The sequence below is a fragment of the Macaca mulatta genome, chromosome 7 (genome assembly GCF_049350105.2).
Source record: "Macaca mulatta isolate MMU2019108-1 chromosome 7, T2T-MMU8v2.0, whole genome shotgun sequence".
In the NCBI taxonomy this organism is placed as follows: domain Eukaryota; kingdom Metazoa; phylum Chordata; class Mammalia; order Primates; family Cercopithecidae; genus Macaca; species Macaca mulatta.
Window position 1 is genome coordinate 51,293,527 of NC_133412.1, and position 23,459 is coordinate 51,316,985.

At 42.8% G+C, this 23,459-nt stretch overlaps 2 protein-coding genes across 8 annotated transcripts in view; one reads left to right on the top strand and one right to left on the bottom strand.

Moving 5' to 3' along the window:
- Positions 1–6,395, top strand: part of REC114 (REC114 meiotic recombination protein) — a 118,752-nt gene extending 112,357 nt beyond the window's left edge. For both annotated transcript variants that reach the window (XM_001093604.5, XM_077939841.1), the window contains 2 exons: positions 2,731–2,817; positions 6,133–6,395. In XM_001093604.5, the coding sequence (XP_001093604.1) occupies positions 2,731–2,817; positions 6,133–6,297 (252 nt within the window). In that variant the 3' untranslated portion in view covers positions 6,298–6,395. The remainder of the gene's footprint in view (positions 1–2,730; positions 2,818–6,132) is intronic.
- Position 6,396: 1 nt separating this feature from the next.
- Positions 6,397–23,459, bottom strand: part of NPTN (neuroplastin) — a 73,155-nt gene continuing 56,092 nt past the window's right edge. For 2 of the 6 annotated variants that reach the window (XM_015142610.2, XM_015142608.3), the window contains 5 exons: positions 20,221–20,354; positions 16,773–17,046; positions 9,894–9,903; positions 8,260–8,334; positions 6,397–7,416 (listed from right to left, as the gene is read on the bottom strand). In XM_015142610.2, coding sequence (XP_014998096.1) covers positions 8,274–8,334; positions 9,894–9,903; positions 16,773–17,046; positions 20,221–20,354 — 479 coding nt within the window. In that variant the 3' untranslated portion in view covers positions 6,397–7,416; positions 8,260–8,273. Of the gene's footprint in view, positions 7,417–8,259; positions 8,335–9,893; positions 9,916–13,654; positions 16,431–16,772; positions 17,047–20,220; positions 20,355–23,459 lie in introns of those variants that run through there. The other 4 variants (XM_015142609.2, NM_001266786.1, XM_077937840.1 and 1 more) reach the window with 4 other exon arrangements.

The window sequence follows — 23,459 nt, forward strand, 5'->3', positions numbered from 1 at the left end:
GTAATGAAGTCACATCACGCTAGAACCTTGTCAGGTTACACAATTACCTAAGTATTACAAAGGCAAATAAATTGAAGTTGTAACATGCAGTAACAAATGCAGGCTGAGTTGTGAGTTACAGCCCCAGATGAAGGCTCCAGCTCTCTGATGTTAAAGACTGATCCCAAATGTCTAGGTAGAAATACCTGAGAAGTGGTTAGGAAACTTGCATGCCTTTCTTGATTCTATTTTCAGGGACTCTTCTGAACTGTAATTGGGTGATTTGACTAAGATAGCATGATAATGTACAAAGACCACAGGCTTTGGTATCAAGATGGATCTAGGTTAGAATCCTGACCCTATTTCTTAGCAGCTGTGTGATCTCACGGAAGCCAATTAGCTCCATCTGTAAAATGGTGAGATTAAAATGCTGTATAGAGAGCACCCAATACAATGCCTGGCAAATATAATCACAAAATCCATCATTACTATTATTGCCCTCAATGTTACCCATTCAGATGTGCCTTCCCTTGCAAATGAACAAATCAGCATCCTGGCCAATTAGCAAGGATCAGAACCTCCAGAGCCAAAAGAGGGCATGATAAGATAGTGTATGAAGCTGCAGAGCAGACGACAAGTTAAAGTCATTGGATTAAATTCCACCAGGGTACAGACCTTGTGAGGCACCACCTAAACATTCTAGTTTTCCTAATGGTAAAACATAAGGTTTGCCCTTAACTACTGATGTACAAATTTTGGTAGCATGTGCTCTTTCTCAGAATCTATCTTAAGAGGTACAAGCCATGGCCAAGTTCTGGTCATTTTGCTGCTCTCTTACATTCAGGTGTGTCATTTTTGTAATACCTGTAATCTTTTAGTATAAGAGTTGTTTCCTTCTTTGCAAATAGAATTCTATTTCAAGTTCTTGAGTCATTTCCTGGCTCATATTTTAGTTTTTGCTTTTCCTTAGCCTTGTAATTTGGTTAATTGTGGCTTAACCAGGCATTTCTCAACCTTAGCACTTCAAAGGCAACCAGCCCATCCTGGGGAGGGGGATGGGAAAGACAGGAAAGAGGATCGCAGTTCCTATGTGAACTCTTTCCTGTTAGCACAAAAAGTCCACAAGAAAGTAGCTAGGGGACTCCAGCTACTATGTGCGCAGACCCTTCCATCTCTATGCTGTTGCAGAGGTGGACCATCTAATCCTAGAGCCCACTAGCTCCAGGTGGTTCAGTGCCACTTAGCTATTTTTTACAGTGTTTATGGCAATTTTGGTTGACATCTTAGTTCTTTGTGTGAGCTGAAATGATACGTATTCTAGGAAAGCATCAAATGTGATAGCTGAAGAAACACTAGGCACTAGAGTCTGCCTTGTGTTTACAGAGGAGAAAACTGAAGGAACTGAAGAGAGAAATGCGGATTGTCTTAGGGCTCTTGATTATAGAGTCCTTTGGCCATTTTGCTCATTTTTCATTTTCTTGTCTTTGTTCTTTCCTTCCTCACTGTACCTCCACACCTCCTTGTTGTTGTTGCTGTTCAGTGCTTCCAGGTCTGCTTTTCTGCTACCTACTGACTAGCAACCATCAGCTTCTCTGTAGGACAGAAGACAGAATTTGGCATCTCCCGCCTTCGGGTAGTCAGACTTGTTGCTGATGGACAGAAGCGCCCTCCAAAGAGTGCCCTGTTTTCTCCCTGTATTGCACCATCAGCTCATACCTAGTGCAGGAGCACCACTGCTCATCTGGAGATTAGCACTGCAGCAGCCTCAGGTACCCAAAGCATAGTGGGGCCTGCAGACATATGGCTAGGAAGGAACGGAGGTAGGGCCCTTCATGCCTCCAGACCTCCTGTACCTTGTTCATTCTATTTCCCTGGAAAGCATCCCATTGTCCTACCTGAGAACAACTTATTACCACAGATTCTCTCCAGATAGCATGGACCTTACAGCATCCCTGTACTTCCTGCTTAGCATACAGCCCTCCAGTTTACCCACTTCTCTGTGAACCTCCAGCACTTCCTGAGTTGCAAGGTAATCATGGTTCTACTTGTTAGGTTCTCACTAGGCTGTGGGCTTCCAGAGGGCAGGACTCTATCTTGTTCTTTGTAGCTCCTATCCCTGTACCATCTCAGTGTCTAGTACGTAGGAGGCATAAACAGTCATTGAAACCAGATATCTATAAGTTTTACTTACAGAAGAATTCATTCCTTCAGCATATCTAAAATGAGATTTTTTTTAAAAAATCATTTTACTGAAAACATCAGTTGTCTTAAAATTATAGGGGTTTCCCTCCATTTTGCATTTCTGCAATGAACATGCATTACTTGAGCAATAATTTTTAGAGGGTGAAAAATCATGATCAGAAGCTGGGGTCCATCCACTGCATGCAGGCTGCCATGGTAACAGCACCTGGCCAGCCCTCCAGGGCCTATGCGTGGTCCTGAATCCTAGGCTGGGCCTCTGACAACAGAAGAATGCCCCAGTGTCTGACAGGAAGCAGCACTAACAGCCTGCCAACGGCTGAGGAACATCAAATAGAAGTCAGGAGCTGCAAATTTAAACTCAGTACTTCTGCTGTGGTAACTCAAGTAACCCCCCATTTAAACTGAGACAGACCTATGCTGACAATCATTTTAACCACTCTTAGTGGTATTTTCTTTCTTTGAACATGAATGCGTATTTCTGCTTCTTTAATGTCCTGTGGTATGCAAGATTACATTCAGCTAGTCTCCTTATTGCATGTTTTATTCCAGTCCCACCAGCACTCAGAACAGCAAGTGCGTGTAACAGCGGGCACAGGCGCTCCAGACGGAAGGACCTCACTGACGCAGTTAGCTCAGGTAGAGCTTATTTCTGTGTTTAATTTTCTTATCATGAAAAGCAGTGACCCCTAAGAATTTGTATCCCTTTGTTCACTTCTTTGTTTTAGGAGAGAAACCTAAAGCATTACTCTAAAAGGTGATAAAGACAGAGACAGGGCCATGTTCATCTACCCCTTGCAGAGTAAGTTTTATTACAGTAAGCTGTGAGGTGAGACATGATGGCTGCAGGCACATAGTCAAGATCTACCCTCCAAAGGAAATAAAAAGAGGAAAAGTGGTTGAATGTCCAAGACAGAAAATTTAATCACCACTTTCCCAAAAAAGAAGAATAAATGAAGGACTCCATTGTAATTATGGAAATGAAATTTGGGAACTATTTTAAGACAAATATCAAAATGAATGTGGATTCAGATCTACAACAGTTTCTATATGGGCAGATTGTCAGTACTCAGCTAAGGATGTGTAGAAACCCAGGAGGATTCAATTCTGTTACCTCAGACTTGCTTTCAGACAGCCCCTTGCCCCCTGCTGCAAAACCTCTTCATTCAAGACTATGGTTGTGCGATGTCTACTCTCTTGGGAGCTCTGCAAGGACTTTGTCTCCCCCTCACTGCATTCCTCATTGCAGGTGTTCAAGCCAGCAGCTTCTGCTTTCCACAGAATTCTGCGTGGAGTTCATCAATCTTCAAGTATGATTTTTTTTTTTTTTTTTGAGACAGGATCTCACTCTGTTGCCCAGGCTGGAGTGCAGTAGCACAATCTTGGCTCACTGCAACCTCCGTCTCCTGGGTTCAAGCGATTCTCCTGCCTCAGCCTCCTGAGTAGCTGGGATTTCAGGCATGTGCCACCACGCCCAGCTAATTTCTGTATTTTTAGTAGAGACAGGGTTTCACTATGTTAGCTAGGCTGGTCTTGAACTCCAGACCTCAAGTGATTCCCCGACCTTGGACTCCCAAATTGCTGGGATTACAGGTGTGAGCCACTGTGCCCGGCCGAATTTTCTTTTAATTCCTCTACTAAACTGTGCTATCAGTAGTTTTTTTAAAAAGGTGTTTTCTCAATCTGGCTTGCCACTAACTCAAAAGAAATGGACAATCATATAGAATAAAAAACTCAAGAGGTAGGAAGACCAAGAATTCATGTTTATTTCTTTTAATAACCTGGTAACTATGAAAAAAAATTATTTGTCCAGCAGCAGAACTGACTGAATAATGCCCATATTTGCATTGGAGTTAGGGGCTAACTGAATCAGATAAGCTGACGAACACAGAGCTGCAATAAAACAATAAACAAGGCAGGGTGTGATGTCCTTATTTAGGAAATATCAATTGCTAGAAAAGGTATATCTTACCCAGTTTATTTATGTAGTATGGAAGAACCATATACAAATGAGAAAAAGCATGAAGCTTGCAGCTCAGATACATTACTTATTTGCTCTTATCTTTTGGACATGTCATTCTATGTAAGTTGGTAAAACCTTTTGGAAGGCAATTTAGCAGTACATATCAAATTTAATATGTTATCTATAACTTCATTTCAACTACACAGATATACATATGTTCATCACAATGCTTGTTAAGAAACTGGAAACATAAATGTTCATTTAATAGGATACTAAGTGTGGTATAATCATAGATGGGATAGAAATGCAATTAATACAAGGGATGTAGGCCGCACATGGTGGCTCACACCTGTAGTCTCAAGCACTTTGGGGAGCTGAGGCAGGAGGATAACTTAAGGCCAGGAGTTCAAGACCAGCCTGGCCTAACATCATAGTGAGACCCCCATCTCTAAAAATAAACAAAACAAGTGCTGTATATCCCAAGTAAATTTCTGTTATAGAGAATTCCTAGAGAAATATCAGTTATGTACTTACACACTAAACCCTGCTATCCACAGAAATAATAAAACCACCTACCTCATAGAATTAATGTGAGCAATCAATAAGATGACCGAGTCAATGCACCAAAGTAAGTGGACCACACAGAACTGGAGCCCATCATCATCATGTGGGGCTGTGGATCCAGTGTTGCCAGATCTTCCAAATTGTCAAGATTTTTATTTGAACTCTCGTAATATTTAAATGTTGGCAACTAATTCAACTGGTTTTAAAACACTGCAGGTTACCAAAGAAAACATACAGATGACAAATAAGCATGTGAAAAGTTCAACATTATTAGTCACTAGGCAAATGCCAATTAAAACTACAATGAGACATCCTGCAAACTTATTAGAATGCCTAAATTAAAAATAAAAACTGACCATACCAAATCCTGGATGGGTGAGCAACTAGAACTCTCATCTACACTGCTAGTGGAACGTAAATGGGACAGCCACTATAGATGACAGTTTGGCAGTTTCTTACAAAGTTAAATATACACTCACCACATGACTCAATCCCAGGTGTTTACTGAAGTGAAATGAAAATCTGTGTTCACACAAAAACCCGTAAGTGAATGTTTATAGCACCTTTATTCATAATTGCAAAAAATAAAACCACCCAAATGTCCTTCAACTGGAGAATAGATAACCAAACTGTGGCACATCCATGCAATGTAATACTTATTCAGCAATAAAAATGAACTACTGAAATACTCAACATCATGGATTAATCTCAAATGTATTCATTATGATAAGTGTAAGAAGCCAGATTCAACATATGTTTCATTTATATGACATTCTGGAAAAGGCAAAACTATATGGAGAAGAGATCAGTCGTTGCTAAGGGTTAAGGGTTTCACGGCAATGGTTAGCACGAGGGTCACATAAGGGAGTTTTTTGGGAAGTGAAAGAAATGTTGTGTATTTTGATTGTGGTGATAGACGACGATTTGTCAAAACTCATAGATGGCCAGAAAAAGACACGTGTGAACTAATGTCCTTTGGGCAGTTTGTGGCCTCTTTCTTATATTCAGAATGCAGCTAGCACATAGACTGCTCACATCCACTCTGCCACCTATGCTGTGGGGAAGATGAACTAAGCTAGTGCAGCTCATTCATTGACAGGTTTATTTTCAATCCACAGGTTATCAGCACAGTATTCTTCATTAAAGTAGAATCTCAACTTTGCAAACATTTAATCAGTATATTTGAAATTCTTTCCTTAAGGCAACAAGATTATCTCACATGCTATGTGTATTCAGAAAACATATTAATATACAAAATTGTAAATGTAACAGTAAAACTACGTAAAGGAAGCCTGTAAAGCTAATTAATACTAATTTTTTTTGGTGTGTATTTCTCTAATCTTTCCTTAAAGCACTATTTGCCGGTGTTCTATTAGCCAGGTATTGCTGACCTGTAATCTGTAACTACTTTTCTGGTATCCCTGCAGACTCTTCTGGCCTCGGAGGAGCTGCCCCGTGTCTATGAACAATCTGCATGGGGTGCAGAAGAGTTAGGCCCCTTCCTGCGTTTGTGCCTTATGGATCAGAATTTCCCAGCATTTGTGGAAGAGGTAGAAAAGGAACTTAAAAAGCTAGCGGGGTTGAGAAATTAATGCTCTGGATACATATATAACTAAGGAACTTCAAAGTATTGAAAAATGCTTCCTCCTAAAATTAAAGAAGATATTAGAATAAAGAGCATTATTCCAAACACCTTTTATCAATGTTTTATTTTTAAAAACAGGTGAATCCACTTTTATACATCATTGCACTTCAATAATTACACAAAACACAAGTACATGCATCTACAGTTACGCACCGCATGAGAACCCTGTTAGGTTATAAAATCTATCATCAACCAGTAAATCAATGTGAAAAAATACAGTGTCAAACCAAAAAGTATAACTATAGTTGCATAGAATATCACCATGCTATAACATTTCAAGGTCATTGGAAACAAAAGAAAAATTATAAAAGTTTGCCTTGATTGAATGTACAAGAATAAGGTTCAACACATCAGTGCAAAAGGATTTATGAATTTACATGACTTAACAAAAGAAAAGATAATCACTTAAAAAGCAATCATACGTATATACTGCAATTCATTATACCCATTCAGTGGACTGTTCCAGCTTATTAAAGTCACAGGTTAAGCCCTTAAAATTATAGATTTCAGTTTATATTACTCATCTTTATGTACCAGAACTGCACAATTTCCTCATGACAACATACAATAAGGAATGAATATCAGCAGCTTAAAAATGAAACAAGCATTTACTTTATTTTGGATTTCTCCCACCCCCAAAAATATAAATATATATATATATATTTATATACTGTATATATCTGTAGGTTTTGCTGTACTTTACAAAAATGTATCACTAGATGGCAGCAGTGCATTTTAGAGCTTTGCCAATTTAACAGCTGCATTAAGTAAAAAATGGCGCATGCATGATCTGATCCTCAGAGGACCTTTTCACTTCTATTTAAATATTTTAACAAAGGAAAAAAAGCAACATTCACAGCACATCAAGCCCAAAATAGTTTACACCTTCTACACTGAAGCATTGTTTAAAATGTACCTGGCTAGATCACCCTTACAGGAGAGGCTAAATAAGGCATGCTTTAGACAGTCATTGTGGTGCTGCTCACTTGAAAGGGGAGAGAACCAAAGAGGTCCAAGCAGAAAATTTAGCAGGTCATGTTGCCACCAGTTTCAGGAACCTAAAGATCTGTAAAGAAATATGTATTTGGAAATTATAAAGGGAATATGCACTGTCACTCACAACTACACCGTGTGCCACACAAAGCTTTGGTTCAAACAGCATACTCAAGGATGTGGTGTGAAATTCTGATCTCCATGTGCCTAACAAGATGACATTCTGGCCCTGCTGCTGCCTGGCCACCATTCTTGTCTTGCCCCCATATGTGAGGTAAGACTAGCAGGCCTCTGGGAATAATCCACCTAAGAGGTGACAATTTCACCTCTTTGTAAAGATATAATGTGGAAAAGTATTTATTTTAAAACACGTCTTCTGAAATGGCATTTATATAAACGTGACAATGCACCTGATGGCAGAGCGCAGTGGCTCACGCCTGTAATCCCAGCACTTCTGGGAGGCTGAGGCAGACGGATCACTTGAGGTCAGGAGTTCAAGACCACCCTGGCCAACATGATGAAACCCTGTCTCTACTAAAAATACAAAATTTAGCTGGGCGTGGTGGTGGGCACCTGGAATCCCAGCTACTTAGGAGGCTGGGGCAGGAGAATTGCTTGAACCCGGGAGGTGGAGGTTGCAGTGAGCCAAGATCACGCCACTGCACTGCAGCCTGGGCAATAGAGTGAGACTCCATGTTAAAAAATCCAAACAACAGCAAAAAACGCAGCTGAAAAATGTTCCTTTCCAGTCCCTAAACTGGGCAGACAGAACTGGCTTCATCATTATCAGCTGCTCTGAAATGAATTAAAAGATTTTACAACATAACACCAATTACTGAAGAAGTTGTAAAAAGGTCAATAGAAGTACATTCATTTGAATATAATTTTAAAAACTGCTAAAGAAGGCCATACTTACATTGTAAGCAGTACTTAATTTGTGTTTCTCTGGCGCAGGTTTTTATCTTTGTGATTGTTGGTAGAGTTGGTTTTCCTTTGGAGGAAAAATTGCATTACATGAGTTAAACTCAGTCAATAACTTTTGAAAGTGTAACACATGGAAATTCACTTACTGCCATCCCTGGTGTTGTAAGAAATTTTGTGGCACAATATGAGTGCATTAAAAAAACATTAAGTAGCTACAGGTGAAGTATCCCTCCTCTGAAATGCTTGGGATCATAAATGTTTCAGATTTTGAATTTTTTAGATTTTGGAATATTTGCATTATACTTACCAGTTCAGCATCCCTAATCTGAAAACCCCAAATTCAAAATGCTCCAATGAGCATTTCCTTTGAGCATCAAGTGAGCACACAAAAAAACTTCGGATTTTGAAGCATTTCAGATTATGGATTTTGGCAGTAGGTAGACTCAACCTGGATATACCTCATTTTATCCTCCTTTTGACCCCCAAGGCAGACAAGTACTTTCCCTTTGATTTCTGAACTATAATTGCTATACAGGTGAGAATATGTAAAACTTTTCTCCACTGAACACAACACCACTATCCCTTCTCAACTGATAAAAGGTAATCATGGCCAGGCGTGGTGGCTCACGCCTGTAGTCCCAGCACTTTGGGAGGCCGAGGCGGGTGGATCATGAGGTCAGGAGATCGAGACCATCCAGGCTAACACGGTGAAACCCCGTCTCTCCTAAAAATACAAAAGATTGGCCGGCAGTGGTGACAGGCGCCTGTAGTCCCAGCTACTCGGGAGGCTGAGGCAGGAGAATGGCGTGAACCCGGGAGGCGGAGCTTGCAGCGAGCCGAGATTGCGCCACTGCACTCCAGCCTGGGTGACAGAGCAAGACTCTGTCTCAAAAAAAAAAAAAAAAAAAAAAGGTAATCATAACCTGGCAGTGCTGGGCCCTCTGGTACTTAACAAATTTGGGTGCTGTTTGTCTGCTTCTCACTCTTTAGTCCAACTCTAGGAGATTCTGCCCAGCTTAGATTGATTCCATACCTGCAGTACCCTCTCTTGGATACCAGCAATTGTTAATGGGGCTAGACTGTTTATCCAGGCTACAGTCCAGCCTCAAATTGCATTACATGAGTTAAACTTGGTCAATAACAACCTTTGAAAGTGTAACACATGGAAATACAGGGATTCTTTTACTGTCATCCCTGGTGTAGTGAGAAATTTTGTGGCACAGTATGAGTGCATTAAAAAACATTCCTTAAGTAGCTACAGGTTGAGTATTCCTCATCTGAAATGCTTGGGATCAGAAATGTTTTAACATTGACAAAACAGGAAGCCTCAGATATACTGGCCATTTCCCCCACATTTTAAGCATATCGAATATGCAAAATTTGAAAAGAAGTTTTTTGCGTGGTATTCCACTTTGTATGGCCACTGAAAACAAGACTGCATAGCCTATCCTGAGAATCAAGTTGTTTTTAGTCAGATCTGTGTCAAGCTAAGAAATCTGCAACACTGCAACCTTCATTTCCACTCACTGTCTTCCCCTCCAATCTTAGCTACTCCATTTGATTAAAGTGCAAACACAACATAATTCAATCAGATACTGTTCAATCAATGTCCAATAAAGTACTTACATTGGTCCAGCTGGTTCATCATCTACATGGTGTTCAGTTTTTTAAAAATCCATGAGAGATAAGAGAAGAAAGAAGAAAACTGTTAGATTCTACATAAGGATTAATAGAATAGCAAACTGCAAGTGGCAATCATGGCTACTCACAGCATTTATTAAAGGCCATTCCATCTGGAGGTGCAAAACACTCATGGAGTTATTATTTCTAGATTCAAGTTTAAATGGCAGGTATGTTGTTTCAATGGTTTTAGTTAACACTTTGAATGCTTGTCATGAAAAACTGCAACTGTAGCGGACAGATAGGCTGCAACATTGTTATACTCATCTTGTCCCCAAGTTCCAGTGGTTCACTCTTAAATAGATGAGAAGACAAACCAACATTTCAGTTGTAAAATCCTGCTGTTTGTTTTCTTGTGGTGAATGCATGCAGTTTTGGCTCAATCCTGCAATGTGAATGGATGTGTACAATCTGTACATTTAGCCACACATCCTCACTTCCCCAAAGGGCACTCTGTTTTTCTTGCTGTTTTGTAATCTTTAGAAGAGTCTTTAGTCTGGAGAATGAGATTGAGAAGAGGCAACCACAATAGTTCAACCTAAATTGGGTCAGCCATGCTGGGCTATGCCAGCAACAAGTGTATGTATACCAGAGGATGTTCTGTGAGACACCAAGGAGAGCTGAACAGTGGTGACATCCCTCTAGAAAAGACTTCAGAAAGACAGGCTCACTCTTTTGCCCTGGCCAAAACCAGAAGCCAAACCCAGGGGAGCCATGAGATAACTTTTTTAAAATCAAAAAGCTGACATTATATGAGTTTAAGCCTTCTTAAATTGATACTTTATGGTTCTGATTTATATGTCTTTCGTGTTTCAACTAAGTGCAACTTGATCCCCTTTAAGCAGAGATATACATTCAGAGACAGAATGTTTTAAAAAGGCCCACAAGGGGAAGGGAACAAGTAAGTGCTCTTAGTTTGTTTTTATTACACAAAAGTCAGGTAGACTAAATGATTCAGAACAGTTTGATTTCACTGAAGGCTTCTAGAAAAACTCTCAGCAGGATTCCACAAGGGGGCTTGGTGCACATGAAGCAGTTATGGAGATTACAGTCTCAGTGTAGGCATCTGCAGGAGCACACGTCGGGAGTAATGTCTGTCAGAGGGAGACATTGCTCCACCTGTTCCTTCGAGGCAACGGAGAGGCAAAGCCACCGCCAGCACACACAGTGACTGGAGCAAAAAAGGATTTCAAAAAAAAGAACTAACCACAAACCAATGACTCATCAGCCAAAACAATAGGCTAGCGACACACTAGTGTCCACAGGAGTCCACTACTAACAACGGTATACACTATCAAACAGGTACAGAGAACAAACTAAGACTTAAGGACACCCAAGACATCTGTGTGCTGTGTATGCAGTGGAGAGATACAAAGACATACCAGGTACTAAGACACACAAGCCCAGCCTAAATTCTCCCCTCACAACATCCTAATGCTCAGCATCCCGGCCAAGTCAGCTCAGCTACATGCTAGGAACTAAGCACTTTGGGGATTTAAATGAAAAGACACAGGAGCAAACTTGGAATATTTTTAGTGCTCTGGCTGTGCACTCGAAAATACAAAATTCTAATGCAAGATAGCCGAATCAAGAATACACCAATCTACTCCCAAATTTAAAATAAAAAGCAGGGGAGGGAGAATCGCAATAGCCAGGCTAATCTTTTCAAAGCATGACACTGTAGGCACCAACCCAAGCACCTCACACCACGGGCTGTTTTTCCTTTTGGAGTGTGGGTATTCCCTGGTGTCTGATTAGTAATGTCACTTTCCAGCCCAACAAGCTGGTAACATGCAAAGGGTTGCATGGAGGTGTTTTAGCGACAGTGCCTCCGGCGTAGCTGCCATGCCTGCAAGTGGGAGCAGCTGAGATTCACAAGGGGGCAAAATCCCAGGAGCCCCCTTCATCTGTCTCCCCAAATCCACTTTCACACTGACAAACAAAAGAGCCTCATGTCTCCCCACTCTCCTGGACTGAATCACTATCTGCAGCACCACTCTCCCCTACAGGTCAGACAAAAAAACGACTTGACCCCTAACAGGGAAGTCAGGGGAGAGGGAAAGAACAGAATTACAGAAAAAGATACAAAAATCAAAGTAAATGAGGATTAAACAGCAAACTGAAATCCAAATTAGTTGTGAAAGTGAATGAAGTAAACTTGAAGAAAAGTGTTAACATTATGAACTGTGCATCGTATAGACTGAAGCGGAGATTAAACAAACTCCAAAAGCATGCATATCGCTCACTTACCACCATGTTTTAAGGGTTTGATGCAATTGAGGGGGGAAAAAAAAGAAGTCATAGTAACCGACAAATATCAACATACCCCAAACCCTCAGGCCAAAAGATAGCCAGCTTAAACAATGACTGTTCTCTCCACCTCAGTATTACAGCCACTGGCTGGATGAGAGGAAGAGGACTTGGGGGAGAATGGAAACAAGATGCTTCTGGAATCCACCTTATGAGAGTGAAGTTCCCGGTGGAGCTGTAGCACACACTGATTTATCTGTGTGTTCCATCTTCCCAACTGAATGGACCACAGCCCTCGCTCCCCCTATATCCGCCTCATCTAGAAGGGGTGCTCTGCAAGGTCTAGTAAATACCAGACTGCCTAATACAGTATCACCTCCAAAAAGATGGCTTTAAAGTCCGAATAATGAAGAGCTGACTCTCTGGTCAAAGGTCCTTTGTCACTGCATTCATCTCACTAGAAGGTTTTATGGCTTCTAAATTCACTTAAATTTTGCCTGACCTTAGCAGGTTAGCATTAAACCCAAGAGAGACTAAGAGTTACTTCCTATTTCCTTCCTTGTTTGGTTCTATTGCATTTTCTCCATAAGGTAACTTGTTACTGACAGATGGCCCCTAGATAACAGACTAGACACTGAATGCATGTTTTAGGTGTCATTTTAAAAGTCGCATTTCTTTTCCAATATCCCTAGCCTGTATAAAGCTTCATATGCTACCAAATGTTTTGACCAACTAATAGATTTTGGAACATTAGAACAGCTCTTCATTCTAAAGTGTCTAAAAGAGCTTGGATATATCAGAGCCACTAAAAATGGCCCCCCAAAAAGCCTCAAGTATCTTCTCCATCAGTAACTTGAAGAGAGTCCCTTTGACTTGCTTATAACAATTATCCCAATGTAAAAACCGGAAGTTCTTTTTTGGTGCCAGCACTTTTCTTAAATCAGCTCCTGTTTTAATATGCTGTCTGTGAGGTCACTAAAATATCCAGAAGAACTGAAGCCCTCAACAACTAAGTGGGTTCACTCCCCCATTCATTCCTCCAGGGCCTGGGGAGGGGAGGCTTGAGAGCACATGCTGACTGCTCCTGGAGTGCAGTCAGCAGGACACCAACACAGAAGGCGCACCCAAGCAGGTGCCCAGCTGTGACATGGATGGAAGGCTAAAGGCTGATAGCTTGACCTGATCTTTTTAGAGAATTATCATTTAACATTTTCAGGGAATTCAATCAAGTGGTGAGTAAAGTGAACAAAAAAAAGCTCTTATTTGACTCCATGATTCACCTGTTCCTGAAAATACTGAAGGTAAAGGTGATCTGTAGATTAATCCACCTAGAAGACAACGTAGTGGGCACTGATCCTCAAAGAGACCATACAAGGGACTAAAGGGACGCAGGTGGGAACTTTCATGTAGGAAATGGCCTGAGAATACTCCAGTAGATCAAGAAAAAAGACATGGGCTTTCTTTTCTTTTTTTTTTTTTTTAAAGGAAGCAGCTAAACCTCAATCCTAAGCATTTTCAATGTGAGGAATCTAAAGTAATATTTGATTTTCTAGTGAAACATAAACTAAACTATATAAGTTGAAATTTGTGCTTTTATACTTTTGTATCGTTCACTTAGTGCTTTTGTAGTAAGGGGATGAGTTACCAAGAACTCACAGACTGCTCAAAATATGAAGACTGTGCGTTCACATAAAAAAAGTTCAGTGAGTCTGAAATGAGCCATGGGTGTATCTTGATAATAAAGTGCTAGTTGGCAAAGAAGAAGTATGCCAGGCCTATAAAAAATCCCCATTTTCCTAATGGTATAAAAAATCCAACACAGAGCCACAGATGGTTATCTGATAGGTAAACACTTAATCACCTCTAACACTCCCAAGTTTGTGTCAAATATAACGTACCTCTTCATTTATTCCAAAAAGGAGTGTATGTATATATCTAAATGAAAATTTGGGGAGGAGCGCATGGGAAGAAAGCAGACAGGTAAGTTTGTTCTTCCTATGGAGTGCACAGGGGTTGAGGAGAACTGGCTAAAGAAGGAAAAGGCAGAGAAGAAGGAAAACTCACCAAAGAACATTCAACTTTTTCTTTTGTTTAATGATTACTTCCAGGAAAGGAGAAGAAAAGCGGGCAGGGGTGGAAGCAGGGAGGAATTTGAGAGAAAGAGAGAAAGACAGAGGAGAAAAACAGAATGGAAATGCTGGAGCAAGGGCAGGGTGTGAAGATGGAGAGTGGAGCCTGGCCCTCACTGGCTGGCAGGAAGGGAAGGAGAGAAGGCAAACATTGCGATTATTCCAGCATCTCAGATTTTTCACCCCAATGCAACAACGAAGTAAATGCTGCTTTCGTTACAATATTCTCCCAAGAGACTAGAGCAAGGAGGTTTTACTTTGCACTTACCCTGCCGTCATCTCTTTTACGGGTAGGATTCGTTCACTGTCTATAATAACTTAGTTTAAAAGAGGTATTTCCAGGAAGCTGTTCAGATTTGCTGGTCACAGATGTCTCCTATAACAAACTGGTCCCCCATTTGAATTCAATAACCAAGGAACTCTTAAAAAAAGAGAGCTGCTTCCCTGGGCAGGTGTCTGCACTTGTCCAACAGAACAATCCTAACCATTTCTCAAATCTAACCTGCCACATGCACTGTGATCGCAACCTCATACGCGCAGTGACTTCTTATAGGCTGCTGCGTCACTCTCACCAGTGGCAGCCAGCCTTGCCTTAACATTTACAAATCAGGTTCTGAAGCCCATCTATGCCTTCTGTTACCTGACTTTTTAAGCTTCTCAACCTTTCCAAAGGGCAGGCTGAGGAAGGTGGTATTGGCAAAGGAAAAGCATTCTGGGGGGATAAAAAGGCCCTTTTCAGGAATGAGGCATAACTGATCCCACAGAGCCAAGCTGAAAACACACGAGAGACAGACAGCTCTTTCCCTTTACTCCCAGATCTAAACAAAGGTGCACTCTTGCCTTGGGAGTCCTAATATGTAGCAGAAAAGAGAACTATCTGGAGGAAAAAAGCATTAGGAGTACATGAAATCCCAAAGAAAGCAGGTTCACTTCATAAAGTAGGAAAGTAAAGCTCCCCGGGACACTCCCAGGTTGCAGGAAACTAGAGACTCATTTACAGAGGCCATCTGCTCCCAGCCAACGTCCCTCCCATGCCTCTGCCCAGCTCACTGCTGAGTGCACACCTGGAGGGAGTCACCAGATACTGTCAGTGTCATCAACAAACCTCCTCACCAGCCACTCACTCTACTTACTGCAGGCAGAGAGATTTAGAACTGCTGAGAAGAAAGAAAAAGATGGGGAAGGGGCTGTTGCTCTCAAACATGTCCTCCCAGAGAGTCTAAAGCCAATGGCATGCCTCTGGGGCCACACTCTTTCTGAGGGGGCACCAGATGTCACTTTGTATTCTCCCCTGGACAGCCAGCTCTGTGGAGCAGGATACAGCACCACAGGTGCACAAACACAGGCCCCAGAACAGCTGGACTACAGCTGGCAACCCCACCATTACCCCAGGTTGGCTGCCACTGAGCCCAGGGGCACACCCATCTGTCTAGTCTAGCCAGGGACAGACTAGTAGTGGTAACAGTTGGCCAATTAATTTCTTTATGCTGGTCATGTTATAGGGTGGGGATGGGGAGCCAGCTGGGAACCTGAAGTACTGCAGATAGAAGTCTCCATCAGCAGCTTCCCCCTTCCCAGGGTGAGAGACCAAAAAATCGATCACCAAAAATTTCCCAAGGCTTTTCTGACTCTAGGCATATCCAATAACCTCCGATTTCAGCTCTTGCTCTTTCCAGTGCTTAATGGTGTGCTGTGGTTCTGCTGCTACCATCTCCTCCCTTCCCTGACCCTAGGTCAGCTTGAGGGCACAGCCTCGGGGCATGGACTCCATTTGTTCTGCCTTCGCTATCTCTGTCTTACACTAGATGGGTGGATACATCAGACTCTCCTTTGTCTGTGAGACACAGATGGAAAGCCACCCAGTAGAGAGCCTTGGAAACCCATCAAAGGGACCAACCAAGGAACCAAACGCTGGCTCGTTCCAATGGCTTTTCTGAGAACAGTCTGACTGGGCTGGGGCAGTTACCTACAGGGGCTACACCAGGCAACCATGTGACAACCAGTTAGGTACCTTAAATCTGCCTGAAAGGCCAGGTGGCCTGCGATCTTGGGGTGGCTTCTAGGCTTGACTTGGATTCTCCTCAAGCTCAATCTGCCTGATGATCTGTATTGAAGGAGGACAGAGCTGAACAAAGAGACTGACAGCTGCCCATTCACCGCATGGGGCCTGAAAGGCAGATGGGACTAGGGTTTGGAAAACACCCAAACAGAGGGAGAGAGCTAAGGACAGCTCTAGATGGCTAATGCAAAAAAAAAAAAAAAAAAAAAAAGAAAGAAAGAAAAAAAAATCTTACGGGTAGGGGGTAGGTTAGGAACTGGTATAAGAATTTTCCTTCTTTCCTTTAGGGATTGAATCCCAACATCCCTATAGTCCTCTTTGGGTACTTGGAAACCACCCGAAGGAACCAACCCCAACAGTACAGCTATTTTGTAGGGATGCCCTTACCGTCAGGAACCTCATCTGGCCTCTTCCTCTTCTCATACACAACAATGATCACCACAAGGATGATAATTTCAGCCAGAATTCCCAAGAAAGGCCAGAGTGGGGCCAGGTGGCTCCGCACCCTGAGGACAGTGACAACAGAGGCGGAGCCAATGGCGTTGGTGGCGTTACATTCATACTCGCCAGGGTCTTCCGTGATCTGCAGGTTCACAATGTTCAACTCAGTGTAATTTTCCTTGTTGATGATGAAGAAGCGGCCAGAGGTGTTGACAATGTCCTGCAAAGAAGTGATAATACACAAAGGTGAGAGTGAGTAATTGAGCTCATGTTCAAGAGAGAGTGACACTGCTCTCCGTTCTTTTCAGGCACCAGCCAGAACGAGGAAGCAGTGTCTACGGGCATTTCATTAATGATTTCCCTTCAGTATCAACAACAACAAATCAATACACTTCTAACAGAGCCAGGCGAGCCTCCCTTACCATCGGTCCTCGGACTTCCCCAACTTCCACGAAATGAGTGCAGGTCCTATTGCCTGGAGACTCAGAAAAGTCCAACAACCTAGTAAATGCTTCCTCAAACACCAGGTAAGAAACCACAGCAGAAAGAGGATGGCGGGAGGAGGAGTGCAACCCCCACAGTCAGGCATGCCTGGGGACCTCAGACCTCTCTGATGACCTCAGAGTCAGCGACTTCATGCTTGGTGAGTTCTGAGGAAGTTTTCTTAAACTTCCTCCACAAACAATGCTAAGAACTCACTCCTAGTCAGACTGGGGGAAATTCATAACTTTCATTTAAGGACTACAGGGTTAAGAGGAAAGGTTATCCAATCAATCAACAAATGTTTATGACTGGGCATAGAGGCTCATGCCTATAACCTCAGTACTTTAGGAAGCTAAGGTGGGAGGATCGCTTGAGCCCAGGAGTTCAAGACTGGCCTCGGCAACAAACTGAGACCCCATCTCTACAAAAAATCAAAAACAAAATTAGCTGAGCATAGTAGTGTACACCTGTGGTCCCAGCTACACAGAAGGCTGAGGCAGGAGGATTACTTGAGCCTAGGAGGTTGCTGCACTCCAGCCTGGTAGACAGATCAAGACCCTGTCTTAACACAAAACAAAACAAACAAATAAAATAGAATAAATATTTACTAAAATATGTTGCATGCTTTACATCCTACTAAGGGTAGGTGGGAGGGAGAAGGTGAGATAGGGAGAAGACAAACCTAAAAATAAAAATGAATAAGGAGCTTGGCCTCAAAAGGGAACCAGACATCCAAAGAGGGATGACTGATTACAGGAATGTGTTAAGAAGCCCCAGCAGAGTGTGTATAGAGTGCTGTAGGGCACAGTGAGCGGCCACTGTCGGAAAGAGGCAGGGAAAGCTTCACAGATGAGCTAACATTTGCAGTAGACTGTGGAGGAGGACAGCTGATCAAATAGGGAGGCACAGTGCAGGCAGGGATTCACATGGGTGCGAAGGCAGAGGTGCAAGAGTGCACAGGCAGAGGCCAGGACTCAGCAGGATGGCTCACTGCACTCAGCTCATGAGATCCCGGCAGGGAAAAAACAGACTCATGTGTCTTTACCCTGCAACAACTAAAGCACAATCAGAAATAGGAGAGAAAAAGGGGAATATTATCCTGGAAATGATTCTAGGTACAGCATACAATCTTGTCAGCATTTGAGTGCAGCTACATCTGAAATGGGGAACTCACAGCTTTTAAAACAGCTAGTCTGTGATGCCTCAAGCTTTATCTTTCAGATTAAAACACATACTGAGTTAATTCCAACCTGCTTTGGCAAAAGCTCAAGGGCACTCCTTCCCAGTGACCAGCAGAGAGAAGTGGCCATTTCCTCGCCAGTGCCTTAGAAAGTTCAGTGTCTTGTAAAAAAGACTCAACTCAGCATCTTCACCTCTCCAGTCCTCACCCTGCTCCCTCTTATTAACGGGTCTCTGAAATCATCGCTGATGTTGGAGTCATTATTACAACTCAACATTTTATTATCGAGATGTCATGAAGTGGGAAGAATAATGGACTTGAAATTTAAAAAAAAACTAGATAGAATTCTTGGTTTTGCCACTAATTTATCTTGGCTATTATGGAACCCTTCCAAAGAAGCTGGATTAATGATCTTTAGGGTCCTTTTGGATTCTGAAGACATAATCAAAAAGGATCCCCAGGATAGGAGGAATGCTGACACCTTCTCTGAGAGAAAAGGTAACGGGTCAACAATCATAATGAGAAAGTTGAGGGTCTAAAGCTCTGACTCTCCAAACACCATCATGAATCATCCCACTGATCGAAAAAGATGTTCTCTTTGATCTTTTCTGGGGCAAATACCATCAGGTTCCCAACGTCTAAGGCTGCCAAGGCTGCCCTTGGACCTCCTCAGGTTGCCCCGATTCCTTATCGGTATGTTCTGTGTTGCAGGAATGTACTAGTAATTGCCCTCAGTACTTTGTTTCCCAAAAAACAAGGCAGGTACTCTAAGACCACTTCAAGAACAGTATTTTCTTCAGGATAAATAGATGAGAATTAGGCTCAGTTCTTTCAGTGTCCTATCCTGAAGGCAAGTGATATGGATTGGATTTTGTCTCCACCCAAATTTCATGTTGAATTATAATCCCCAGTGTTGGAGGAGGGGCCTTGTGGGAGGTGACAGGTTCATGGGGGCGGATAGCCCCCTTGCTCAAGTTCCTGTGACAGTAAATTCTCACGAGACCCTATGAGACCTGGTTGTAATGTATAGCACCTCCCTCCTTCGCTCTCTTCCTCCTTTCCAGTCACGCAGGACCTGCTTGCTTCCCCTCCACCTTTCACCATGATTCTAAGTTTCTCTACTTATAGGGATCATTTAGGAAGAAATAAACAGCAACTGTAGTCTAAAAAATAGGTAAAGTTTCAAGGATCAAAGAAGCCTGAGGGGGAGGCTAATTCTTTGGATTTAGCTTTCTTTTATCTTAACTATATTATCTGTCAGTGCCTCACCTTTAGTTACAGTAATCTGAAAGCAATAAAACTGAAAGCAGGCCAGATGTCACTCTGTTGTCTAAGATAGGAAAGATCATCTTTCCTGTGTTTCCTGAGGCCTCCCCGGCAATGCTTCCTGTAAAGCCAGTGGAATTGTGAGCCAATTAAACCTTTTTTCTTTATAAATTACCCAGTCTCTGGAAGTTATTTATAGCAATGTGAGAATGGACTAATACAGCGAGCAATCTAATCTCTTACCAGATGGACAGCTTTAACAAATCATGTACAGGGATTTTTGTGCCGGAAGAGACTATCATTGACCTCCTAATTCATGCTGTAAACCGTTCATGACTCTAGAAAGGATGACCCTCGCCATGCACACATCTGAGGATACAACTAGTAAAGTAACTGACCCACATGTCTGGACCTCTGCAGGGAAAACTCCAGCAACCAGAGACCCCGGGCCTGCCTCCTACTCACCATGGGCATCCCGTTCTCCTTTTTGCGCCATATCCAGTCTGGGTGGGGGTAGCCAACTGACTTGCAATACATCGTGGCATCCTGCCCTTCATTCTTGTTCTCACTCCGTTTATGGCCAGTGATGTCAGGAGCGGCTGTGAGAAAGCGTTAGACGCAGTTACCATGGAAGCCTACTCCAAACAGGATACAAAGGCCCCACCTTCTGGCTCAGAGCCCTGCTTGTAATGTAATCAGTCTTTATGCTTACTGCCATACTCAGCTTTGATGAAGAGCACTTCAGGTCAGAATAGGGTAAAGGGACCAATCCCATCCTCTACTCCCACCCACTAAAGATGCCCAGGCAGATACCAGGGTTACTAATACGTGAGGCTCTACTAATGTAGGTGATTCTCCAACCTACTGGAAAAGGTTGCAGGCCCAACTGCCCTCGATTAAGCCCACCTTTAAAGAAAAATGCAAACAAATGCTATTAACTCTTCTATTAGCCCAAGTTTTTTCTTAAAACACCTGCATGAACAACAATTACGCATCCTGTCAAATATCACACATTCCCTTAAGGAAATGAGATTCTGAGATAAAACAACTACAATCAAGTCCTATTACAAGGTATGTAAAAACAATGAATGCTTGGAGAAGCTACTCAATGAATAACAATGACCAAGGCTCTCCCAGGAAAGAGGGAATCCAGAAACTGGTCTTCGCAAGGAAGAAGAAAGGAATGAACAGGAAATTCAACCAGTCTCCCAAGAGATTTTTTTTTTTTATTATTGAATGATTGACTGAGATGGGGTCTTATTCTATCATCCAGGCTGGAGCATAGTGGCATGATCACTGCTCACTGTAGCCTCAAGCTCCTGGGCTTAAGTGATCTTCAGCTCCCGAGTAGCTAGAACTACAGGCACGTGCCACCACACCTGGTTAATTTTTAAATTTCTTGTACAGACGAGGTCCTTACTGCATTGCCCAGGCTGGTCCTGCACTCCTGACCTCAGTGATCCTCTCAACTTGGCCTCCCACAGTGCTGGGATTACAGGTGTTTGCATCTGCACCTGGCCCCAAGACCTTTTATTAACAACTTAAGACTCTGCCTTGGACACCTGATTTGCAACAATTCTTAGACTGAACCCAATATAGAAGGACTTTCAAGACATACTAGAGGCTGTTGCTCTTCCCTATTTATAGGGATCACTTAGGAAGAAATAAACAGCAACTGTAGTCTAAAAATTAAGTAAGTTTCAAGGATCAAAGAAGCCTGAGATAAAAGCTAATTCTCTGGATTTAGCTTTCTTTTATCTTAACTGTATTACCCGCCAATGCTTCACCAGTTACAGTAATTTTTTTTTTTTGGAGACAGAGTTTCGCTCTTGTCGCCCAGGAAGGAGTGCAATGGTGCGATCTCAGCTCACAGCAACCTCTGCCTCCCGGTTTCAAGTGATTCTTCCACCTCAGCCTCCTGAGCAGCTGGGATTACAGGCATGCGCCACCATGCCAGGCTAATTTTGTATTTTTAAGAGAGACGGGGTTTCATCATGTTGGTCCGGCTGGTCTCGAACTCCTGACCTCAGGTGATCTGCCCACCTCGGCCTCCCAAAGTGTTGGGATTACAGGCGTGAGCCACCACGCCCGGCTAATTTTGTTTTTTTAGGAGAGATGGGGTTTCACCATGTTGGTCAGGCTGGTCTCGAACTCCTAACCTCAGATGATCTGCCCGCCTCAGCCTCCCAAAGTGTTGGGATTACAGGCGTGAGCCACCACGCCTGGCTGGGTTACAGTAATCTGGCAGCAGTAAAACTCAAAGCAGGCTAGATGTCACTCTGTTATCCAAGATAGGAAAGAGAATCGATATGCCTTGGTTCCAATTCCAGTTTTGTTGGTTCTTTTGTTATTCTGGGCTTTGCTGCTATAGCCATTATCAAATGGCTACTTCAGTCAATAAATTCTAAGCACTCCAAGGAGCAGGCTCCATAGCCACATAGGGCCCAGCATGTCCAGATGGGGACAGAAGCAGAAGGGTTACCATGTGCTGCTCCAGCCAGCCATGCTTCATTCATCTGGCAAACACCTGCTGAGCACCCACTACACGCCAGATATGTCAGACCGGTTGGGTAAGGCTTTTGTGATGAAGTGAACTTTAGCATGGTCGTGAAGAAAATAAGGGAGTATATACAAGGTTCCTGACCTGTGGTAAATAAAGAATGTCACCTTTTTTTTTTTGAAATGGAGTCTCGCTGTGTTGTCCAGGCTGGAGTACAGTGGTGTGATCTTGGTTGACTGCAACCTTCACCTCCCGGGTTCAAGTGATTCTTCTGCCTTGGCCTCCCAAGTAGCTGGGATTATAGGCATCTGCCACCACACCTGGCTAATTTTGTATTTTTAGTAGAGATGGAGTTTCACCATGTTGGCCAGGCTGGTCTCGAATTCCTGACCTCAGGTGATCCACCCACCTCAGCCTCCCAAAGTTCTGGGTTTACAGGCATGAGCCACCACGCCTGGCTAAGAATGTCACTTTCTGACAAGCCAGGAACTCCAAGTTATCTTGGGACCTCAAGAGGAGAGGAATTTGCCCAACTCATAAGTAATTGAGGGTACAAACCCATGGCTGGACTCGACTTTTTCAAAGTCTTATCTGAGATTCTTCATGGAACAGAGTTCTGACAAAGCCAATTTAAAACCCTAAGTGAAAAACAATTATTCTTGCTGCACTTTATGCAAATAATCAGGCCAAGTACAGTAAGACTAAAGTTTATTTTTTAAACAAATTAGTTCTATCATGATTTGTTTTTAATAAAAATGGGGACTAGAGAGAGAAAAATTATGCTTCAAAAGAAAAACTACAGTATACTGTTGTTAGCTGTTCTAGAGGTTTTTTCCTGCAGTTTAGATGAAATTCTAAATTCTTTGTGGTTTAGAAGTCCCCAGACTAGGCCGGGCGCGGTGGCTCAAGCCTGTAATCCCAGCACTTTGGGAGGCCGAGACGGGCGGATCACGAGGTCAGGAGATCGAGACCATCCTGGCTAACACGGTGAAACCCCGTCTCTAATAAAAAATACAAAAAAAAAACTAGCCGGGCGAGGTGGCGGGTGCCTGTAGTCCCAGCTACTCGGGAGGCTGAGGCAGGAGAATGGCGTGAACCCGGGAGGCGGAGCTTGCAGTGAGCCGAGATCTGGCCATTGCACTCCAGCCTGGGTGACACAGCAAGACTCCGTCTCAAAAAAAAAAAAAAAAAAGAAGTCCCCAGA